Below are 9,527 nucleotides of genomic sequence, written 5' to 3'. Positions count from 1 at the left end.
TAGTATATACTGTATATAAAATAAATATATATAAAGCATAATACACATGATACAGCATAGCACACTATGAACATGAAGTAGGATATTTTAATGCATAACATGATTGAATGTGATAGAACATATCTTTGAAAATATAAAGAAAATGTAATTTACCTATATTTGATGAAGCATAGAAATGTTTTAGCAGACTGTAAAACATTTTTGTTGACTCTTGATCCTTTTGGTACAATAACAGGTCTGTAACCCACGGAACCCATGTCTTGATGGAACACACAACTGTAACAGGAATGCAAAATGCATATACCTCGGCCTTTACACTGATCCCATGTTTCGTTGTGAATGCAAACCGGGATATGCTGGAAATGGAATAATCTGCGGTGAAGACACAGACTTGGATGGATGGCCTAATGAGAATCTCACATGTGTTGCAAATGCTACATATCAGTGCAAAAAAGTAAGATGATTAGACGAGTAGTTTGTGGTAAACAGTCAGTACACAGAGAGCTTCACCGTGCTGTCAGTTGTATACAAAGGTTAAAATGCAGCATTCTCTTTTCTAGGATAATTGCCCCAATCTTCCCAACTCAGGCCAGGAGGATTATGATAAAGATGGAATTGGAGATGCCTGTGATAGCGATGATGATAATGATGGAATTCCAGATGACAGGGTAAGAAAACAAAGACCATATTCATGTTTTCAGAACTGCTACGCTTAGGGTTTTTCTGCTCCTTATTGAGTTAAACAAAACAGCAGGAATGTAAACACTGCTTCTCTTTTCAAGCCGAAAATATCATAAGGTTGTGAAATTTGCCCAGTAAATTGTGAAATCTTTTGGCTAAGTTAACACTATGAAGTGTTTTGCTAAGAGTGGACTTTGAAAGTGAAACTGACCCCTTGCTTCCTGCAAACAGCTGGATAACAGAGTTTGCAACAGGCAGATGTTACGTTCCTAAAATCTCATGCACAGATTCTGGCATTTAAGTGACATTTTTTAACAAGACCTTCAGAGGCGTTGCTAAAAAATATCATGTCATAAAACATAAAAACCTGTATTTCTATGAAAACTAAAACATACCCAGACTGAATTAGGCAGAAGGAATTAGCTGGCTGAGAAATGATCATTTATTGTCTAGCAAAGCTGTTTTGTAGTGTGACTTCAGTTGTGTTTCAGAAGTGCCTTGGAGCATTGTTTGTTCAAAGAGGGAGAAGCCATTTGAGATATTTTATGTGGATACCACCTAGAGGCTTCGAAGCAGACCCAGAATAAACTGGGCATTTTATGTTTCCCATTTGGCCTGAGGGTGCTTCTAATCCACTGTGAAAATAAAGACCCTGTTTCTAGAGAAATAAACATTTGTACTGGCCTGTCGTTCCTCTTATTCCACTGTAATGAAAGTGATTGAAATATGATATACAATGATTGTATCACATTACTTTCTTCTGCAGGACAATTGTGCATTTGTATACAACCCTGCCCAGTATGACTATGACCGCGATGATGTCGGTGATCGCTGTGACAACTGCCCATACAACCATAATCCAGACCAGGCTGATACTGATGGCAATGGAGAAGGAGATACCTGCTCGGTGGATATTGATGGAGATGGTTAGTTTCCTACTAAATATTCAACTAATTCTGTAGCAATATCAATTTGTCAGCTTATATGAGGTCACAGCAAAGCATAGCATTTTCCCACCTGATAATATGGGACCCAGGACACTTCAAAGATTTAGCGCAAGCACACGACACACCAAATATACATAGGAATACATCATTATCTTTTATGTTTTTAATGCAGATTAACTGCCTTTCAGATTAACACTAATATGTAGGATCTAGGAATTAAAAAAAATAGAAAGATATTATAAATACAATATCTATATTATCAGCTCAAAGTGTATCCAAGCCCAAAAGCAAAAATGTAATATATTGCAGCTTACCAATCCTTAAAGTGTATTTCCACTTCTGCACTCAAATTTGAGAAAATAACCCTATATGATTGTTATGTGTTCCCATTCACACAACAAACCCAAAAAAATAAGTTTTTTAAAATACATTTCTTACCTTTTAAATGTTTTGTTGCAGCAAGCAAAATGGCTAAATCCAAATGTTTTTTTTATGAGCACTTAACAGTCCTTATAGAAATATGTGGGACACATATGTGTGGATTGTGTTTCTCTCATTAACTTCATTAACATACAGTACAGAAGCCAGATCATTTAACCCTTTGTAAGGATGGGCAGTGTTCAAATCTACTCTACAAATTATAAGGAAATGAGCCAACACAGTAGAGGTTTAACATAAACTTCTCCTAACATTACAAAGAAGGAGAAGCAAGTAGACGTTTTAATCCTTATGAAGCCAAGTAGAATTCCTAACCCAAGTAAAAGCCATTTAAACTGCAAGAAGCACTTTTAAATATTTGTTTGGCTTATGCTATGTGAATGGGAAAATGTACCAAATATAAAATAGGTGTTATCCCAATTTGGCTTCGAATGTGGAAATACACTTTAAATGTAGATGCTGCATTAGTTTTCTTGGGCTTTTTTTTCACCTGGTGATTCAGCCAGTAACACTTTTCCTGACTTAGGGTGGCTCCACTCTATGGAGGAACAACCGAGCCACCCTTGGACAGCAGTATTCTCACCCTGTGAAGAGGGGGTAGTGTTAGATGGAATAGCCGATTTAGGTGGACTTTTTAAGCAGTTACATTAACAGTATTTTTTTCCTTTAGGGATAAACGTTTGAATAAAATCTAGCCATTATAATGACCCCCTCTCAGTGTTAAATGGTTTGTCTCAACCCTCTCTTTGCCACTGACAGCTTGGTCAGCTAAAGGAATTTTAAAATGACACACATCAGTATGCCCAATCCCCAGGTAAAAATAGAGGAAAAGGGCCTAAAAAAACCCTGAATGCAGCCATCGCATTTAGGAATTTGCAGTAATATATTCGATTTTTGCTATTTTGTTAGATATGCTCCAAATCTTGCTGTAAGAGTCAATTTAAAACATTGTGCTTAATTTCTTTTTTGCTTGCCAGGTATTCTAAATGAAGCAGACAACTGCCCCTATGTATACAATGTAGATCAGAAGGATACTGATAAAGACGGCATTGGAGACCAGTGTGATAACTGTCCCTTGGAGCACAATCCAGATCAGGTAACTGTGTTTTCCTAAAGTTTGAATTAACTGTGATTAATAAAAAATAAATTAAAGATAAACTGTTTGAGTTGCCCACTGTACTTAACCAAGTTCTAGCTATCTTTTTAGGTGCAGTTCTATATGCAGTAATTCCTTTCCCGATTTTTTTAAATAAATAAACTTCAGAGTTTAAAGTAGTATTACACTCTCAAACTGTTTTCAATAATGAATCCTGATCAAACAAATATAAGTTGCCCAGCAAAGCATTGCTTTACATTTTTGCCCAAACATTTGCAATCATCATGTTTCTAAACAGTTGCTTCCATGTCTCTCAGCTTCCCTGAACCTCCTGCCAGTACAAGATTACAAAGGACAGAGCAGACTCCAGCAACTGTTATTTACTACCTTGGAGAAGGGAGGAGAGGGGACCTGGGGGAGGGAAGTAGCTTGATTTGCTGTCTGTGTGTTTGTGGAGACACACACAGCTTACTAGCACACACAAGGATTACTGCATAGCACTCTGCTTGAGAAAAAAAGTCACTCTAAAACAGGAAGTTAGGACCAGTGCTCAGCTGTTTCTGCAGGAAACTAAAACTTTTAAACATCAAGAAGTAGCATTCATTGTAAGTGATTTCATCAGCATATGAAATAGCGTAAAATCATTTTGACTTTAATATCACTTAAACATGAACTTCTGGTTCACTCTTGATAGGACACTGAAGGTCTTCTTGTATCATGCATCAATCTCTTAGCTGGCATTAGGCATCATTAGTGTAGATCTCCCAGGCTGTGCCACTCTGTTTGTCATGGATTAGTTACAATCCTTCCCCTTTAATCCCACTTTATTTTTTAGTTTTAAGCTGAACATGCATATCAATTCCAGTGCTTCACACAGACTGAATTTTCTGCTTTCAGGAGATAATTTCCCACAACAGAAATAAATACTCTCTACAATAACTTTACTGTTGGTATGCCACCAGCTTTAGTAGTTGAGTTTTCAAGACTGAGCGGATTTCCACTGCCAAGCGGATTGCTTGGCAGTTAACCACTTTATAGACTTACCAGGTACCAGCAAGAAAGCGGCACAAGTTTTCTTAATTCCCTTTTATTCACTTTGAGTCTGAAAAGCTTGGGTAGCCTAATGCTGCTTCAGTACATAATCGTAAGTTTAGTTGTGCACGTCAGTGACTACATGCTATTGCTAGAGCAGATATTTGTGGGAACATACAAGATTAATTTTGCTTCATGTCATTACACACATCAAACAGTGGTTTAAAGTTTTATTGTTGACTGATTCTATTCCAGACTGACTCTGATTCCGATCTTATTGGTGATAAATGTGACAGCAATGAAGACATAGATGAGGATGGTCATCAGAATAACCTGGACAACTGTCCTTACATCCCTAATGCCAATCAGGCTGACCATGATAAGGATGGCAAGGGTGATGCTTGTGATCATGATGATGACAATGATGGCATTCCAGATGAAAAAGATAATTGCAGGCTGGTGCCTAATCCTGATCAGATTGATAGTAATGGTAAGATAAATGTAGTAGCATTTTATAAAGTTCATGATAGTGCTGCCAGAGCATCAGTTGTACAAGAAAAAGATGACACAAGACTTATCTTTCTTAACAATATAGGTGATGGACGTGGTGACGTCTGTCAGTATGACTTTGATGATGACAAAATTCCAGACTCTGAAGATGTTTGCCCTGAGAATTATGCAATTAGCACAACTGACTTTCGTAAATTCCAAATGGTGCCTCTGGATCCCAAAGGAACATCGCAGATTGATCCCAACTGGGTGGTTAGACACCAGGGAAAAGAGCTGGTACAGACTGTTAACTGTGACCCTGGCATTGCTGTTGGTAAGGACACATTAAAAGTCTAATATATTTAAAGTGAGCACATATTTTTAGTTTTTATGGTAATTTTTCAAGTGGCTAGTTATTAATACTAATTTTTCAAGTGGCTAGTAGTTACTGAAGGCAGGGAAGATTAGCCACTATCATCACACCTCCCTCATTATCTTAACTATTGAAATATGATATCAGCTACACATGGATTGCATTATTTTTAATAAGCCAGCTAACTCATAAATGTGCATAGAAAGTGACAACAGTAAAGTACAACTATTGTAAAGCAGGAAGCAGAGCTTGTTTTACGCAGCAATGACTCCCCCAAGCACATACAATACAAACTACATAAAGAAACTAGGCATTGAAAACATTAACAGAAAACCAATATGACGTTTACAGCAACAATTTGACTATTTACAGTCACGTATAGCCAAACATGGCCCTAAATTCCTTTTAAACGTAAAACAGTAGTACACATTTACATTATGTGCTATCATATTATCATCTGTTTAGAAACAGAATAAAAGACCATTATATTTGTTTTCTTTTAAGGTTTTGATGAGTTTAGTGCAGTGGATTTCAGTGGCACCTTTTTCGTCAACACTGAGAGAGATGATGACTATGCTGGCTTTGTGTTTGGGTACCAATCAAGCAGCAGATTTTATGTGGTTATGTGGAAGCAAATCACCCAGACCTACTGGGACACAACTCCTACTAAAGCTCAGGGATACTCTGGTCTCTCTATAAAAGTCGTAAACTCAACCACTGGGCCTGGAGAACATTTACGAAATGCTCTGTGGCACACAGGCAATACACCAGGACAGGTAGGTGGCTCTCTATCATTGGAGATGATTTACAGAAAGAAAAACATCTGTTTACATGATCTAGCACTGCACCATGCAGAAGACACTTTTACTATAGGATGAAAAAGCATCTTTTTTATTTTTGCTTTTTATAGGTTCGTACTCTGTGGCATGACCCTCGTCATACAGGGTGGAAAGATTTTACTGCTTACAGATGGCATTTAGTTCACAGACCAAAGACTGGATTCATTCGGTAAGACGCAAACTGTTATCTTGCCGTTGCCATGTTTTGGATATAAAAATTAAAAGAAACATTAACAAACTATGTTGATGATTCAATGCCATCTCTTTTCTTAGTGTTGTAATGTATGAAGGGAAAAAAATGATGGCTGACTCGGGACCAATTTATGATAAGACATATGCTGGAGGAAGATTAGGACTGTTTGTATTCTCTCAAGAGATGGTGTTCTTTTCAGATCTTAAATATGAGTGCAGAGGTGAGTATGTTATGTTTTAGAATGTGATTTAATAGATTGTATGCAGTTTCTACCATGTTAAGTATAACATAGTGCCCCAATCACTTGTATAGGTATATGTGTACCTAAAGGGAATATGTTCAATCAAAAGGCAAACTGTCAGGTAAAAATATGGTATCATCTATTGCTGATTTGTTTTCGAGGTTGACTTTCATCTTTATCTGAGCAGTTCCCATCAGACCCACTCAAGATAGAAATACGGGAGCTGTCATTGCTGACCTGCTTTTGAAGTTGCATACTCCAGAGCTGTCAACCTGGTCTTGTCATCACTAATTATTGAGTTTCTAACTGGAAGAAAGCACAGTGACTTGTAAGGTCAGGTTTAAGTCGGTGACTAACTGATTAATTAATCTAGGATGAGTTCCATAGCATGGATTTTCAAAAGTGTCCAGAATTGCAGCTCTCATATTTATCCTGACAGGTATCTTTTAGGTGCAAATAAAGTTCACATTTCCCTGGAATTCTGCAGATCAGATGGGTATATGTGCTTATTGGTAGGTGACTAACAAAAGGACCATATTGCTTCTTATTTTATTATAAGCACCACTTAGTCTCATTCAAATTAGCATAGTCGTAGCCACAGCCACGTTTCCATAGCTGTTTTGTTGTCGAATATGGTATAATAATTTTATCTTTCTTCTCTTTAGACTCATAAACCTGGATCTTATGCATTCAGTGAATGTTAAGGAACCCTCATAGCACTTTTCAGAATGTTAGATTTGTACCGTTTCCTGGATGCTTTCTTCCACCCAAATCCACTCCACGGATAAGAAAAGCAACTTTGACTCAACATATTATTATGACATCTTGGGATTGATTGGAATTTTATTGTAGGCACAAATCTGCCATAAAGAAATAGACATTTACAAATAAGTGCCTCATTGGAGATGATTTACAGAAAGAAAAACAAAATTAGACATGACTGCCCTTAAAAATTACAAGAAAAACTTTGGATCTCTTGAGTGTATTGCAAATGAAAAAAATTATTGCAAATAGTGCACACAAGCGTGTTTCACAGGAATGATTGCTTCATTGCAAAAAAAGGAGAGATTAATTTATTCAAAAAAGAAAATCTCTTTTGAATAGACAACTTTCTGCTGTTCAAAATGGAATCACCAGCGTAAAAATAGGTAGTCTGCAGATGTAGATATGACTGCCAGAAAACTGAATGGCATGTGAGTGTATTTTTAAAGAGGATGGCAGTTAGTGTCTAACTGTAAGTTTGTATATATGTGTGCGCGCTTACGTGTTGGTGTGCATCATATGAACTGTGTATTAAAGTTTTGCACTTCTTCCAAACATTTGCAAAAAAGACACGGAGTAAGAAAGACACGGAGACAGTGAAGAAATTTAACTATACAGGGGGAAACATTTTAAAAAGGACAAAAAAGTGTAACTGTTTTTTTCCTATTGGAGAATGAAAACACAAGTAAGTCAGACAAGGCTGCCTAGTTATAGTTCTACAATTTTAAATCACAGTTCAGGCTGCACTATTGAAACCTAGGTTCTTCAGGCAAGGTTGCAAAGCATGTTGATCTTGCTAAAGAACCAGAGGGAGAACAAGGCAAGAGAGGTGGAGTGTTAGTGTACAGCACACTCTCTGTACTAAATGTAAACCATATGTCTCCATATAGCCATATACCACCCTAATTACACTGTGGCAGGTAGACAGTCTTTCTCCACTTAAGTACAAAATAATTAAAAGTAAACTAGCAGATTTAAAACTTCAAGTACAAATATTACCTCATTGTGTGATTGAGATACAGACAATGTTTTTGATTTAAGAGCAGACAATTGGAGAGATATTTAACAAGTATAGAAACAAAATCTACTGTAGCGTTAATCAGTTCTGTATATAGTTACAGTGACTGTGTACCCCCAGGAAACTATTTTAAACTTGTTTTTATTAAAGAGTATTGATATATATTTTTTCTATATTTTAGTAATTACAATGCTTTTTTGTATAAATGATTTTTTATTTGAATTGCTGGTTAGTGTTTTGGGTATTTTGTAGATGTGCTATTTAAATAATTTATCAGGAACTGCTTCCTGTAGTGTCATTGCTCCAATTTGTATAAACGATTTTGCACTTGAAAAGAGCTTTGCAATATCTGTCTCATTTTTTGTAATATCAGTGTATATCTTTTTGTGACAACGAAAGAGAAAAATATGCATTTTGTATACATTTTAAATTTACATTTTTTTTTGTAAATTATACAGCAAATGTTGTTATTAAATATACAATAAACCATACAATGTATTTTGTCTTTTCCTTTTGTAACATCTCAGTTGGTAGCAATAGTTACATACTGTATATAACAACACTATGCAAAAATGTAAAAAAATATTTTACTCACAGAATTATATTTTTTAACCCCTTCGTGACTGACGACGTACAGTGTACGTCGCCAGCATCGGGGCTGTTAAAACAGACTCCCGACGACTTTTGCAGCCGGGACTCTGTTTAAACTTGTAGAGCCGACTGTTGGCTTTACAATAGAAGCGATTCTGGCGACTTACCTGTGGCCAGATCGCTTCTGTATCCCGAAGAAGGGGACGCACTCCCCCCCCCGCCGGACACCGCCGCCGTGCTTCCCGGGCTCCGTTGCCCCTCCTACGGGACCAGTGTCCACGGGGAGCTGGGGAGGAGGTCGACGAACTTCCGTTCATCGATCCCCTCCCCGTTCTATGGGACCGGGAGTGATGCAGATTGCATCACTTCCGGTCCCTGGGCTGTCAGTTCAGGGCTCCTGCAGCCCAGCTATAAGCTATTGATCTGCGATCTGCACTTCAATAGCTTATTTCCAGTGTAAAGGTGACACTAGGGGTCTTTTGGACCCCCAGCATCACCTTAAAGAGTACCTGTCATCACCATCTGCTATCACATGGGGGGGGCTTGTAAGCCCCCCATGTGATAGCTGTCAAAGTAAAGTAAAACACACAAAAAAACAGTTTTTAAAATCAAAATAAATAAATCTTATAATAAAAATTTAAAACTCCCCCGCGAGCACGCGCGTCGCCACGTAAACACGCGTCGGGTGCGCCTACGTATGAAAAACGACGAACGCGATACACATGTTGGGTATCGCCGCGCACGCCGGAGTGAGAGCAATAATTCTAGGGCCAGTATTTTGGGGTATCTCTAAATTGATGACCTGTGGGGGCTTTTAAAGCGTATTC

The 9,527-nt window shown here is 37.6% G+C and overlaps 1 protein-coding gene across 1 annotated transcript in view; it reads left to right on the top strand.

Annotated features, from left to right (window-relative positions):
• THBS1 (thrombospondin 1) overlaps positions 1–7,033 on the top strand; it is a 13,687-nt gene extending 6,654 nt beyond the window's left edge. Inside the window, exons 13-22 of the mRNA XM_018568371.1 lie at positions 236–454; positions 561–668; positions 1,448–1,607; positions 3,044–3,162; positions 4,450–4,684; positions 4,790–5,017; positions 5,561–5,832; positions 5,967–6,064; positions 6,169–6,308; positions 6,995–7,033. Coding sequence (XP_018423873.1) covers positions 236–454; positions 561–668; positions 1,448–1,607; positions 3,044–3,162; positions 4,450–4,684; positions 4,790–5,017; positions 5,561–5,832; positions 5,967–6,064; positions 6,169–6,308; positions 6,995–7,002 — 1,587 coding nt within the window. The 3' untranslated portion in view covers positions 7,003–7,033. The remainder of the gene's footprint in view (positions 1–235; positions 455–560; positions 669–1,447; positions 1,608–3,043; positions 3,163–4,449; positions 4,685–4,789; positions 5,018–5,560; positions 5,833–5,966; positions 6,065–6,168; positions 6,309–6,994) is intronic.
• Positions 7,034–9,527: the final 2,494 nt, after the last annotated feature.

The sequence above is a fragment of the Nanorana parkeri genome, unplaced genomic scaffold (genome assembly GCF_000935625.1).
Source record: "Nanorana parkeri isolate BGI_ZX_2015 unplaced genomic scaffold, ASM93562v1 scaffold1177, whole genome shotgun sequence".
NCBI classification, from domain to species: domain Eukaryota; kingdom Metazoa; phylum Chordata; class Amphibia; order Anura; family Dicroglossidae; genus Nanorana; species Nanorana parkeri.
Note: the sequence above shows the minus strand (reverse complement) of the source record. Positions and strands in the feature narration are given on the sequence as shown.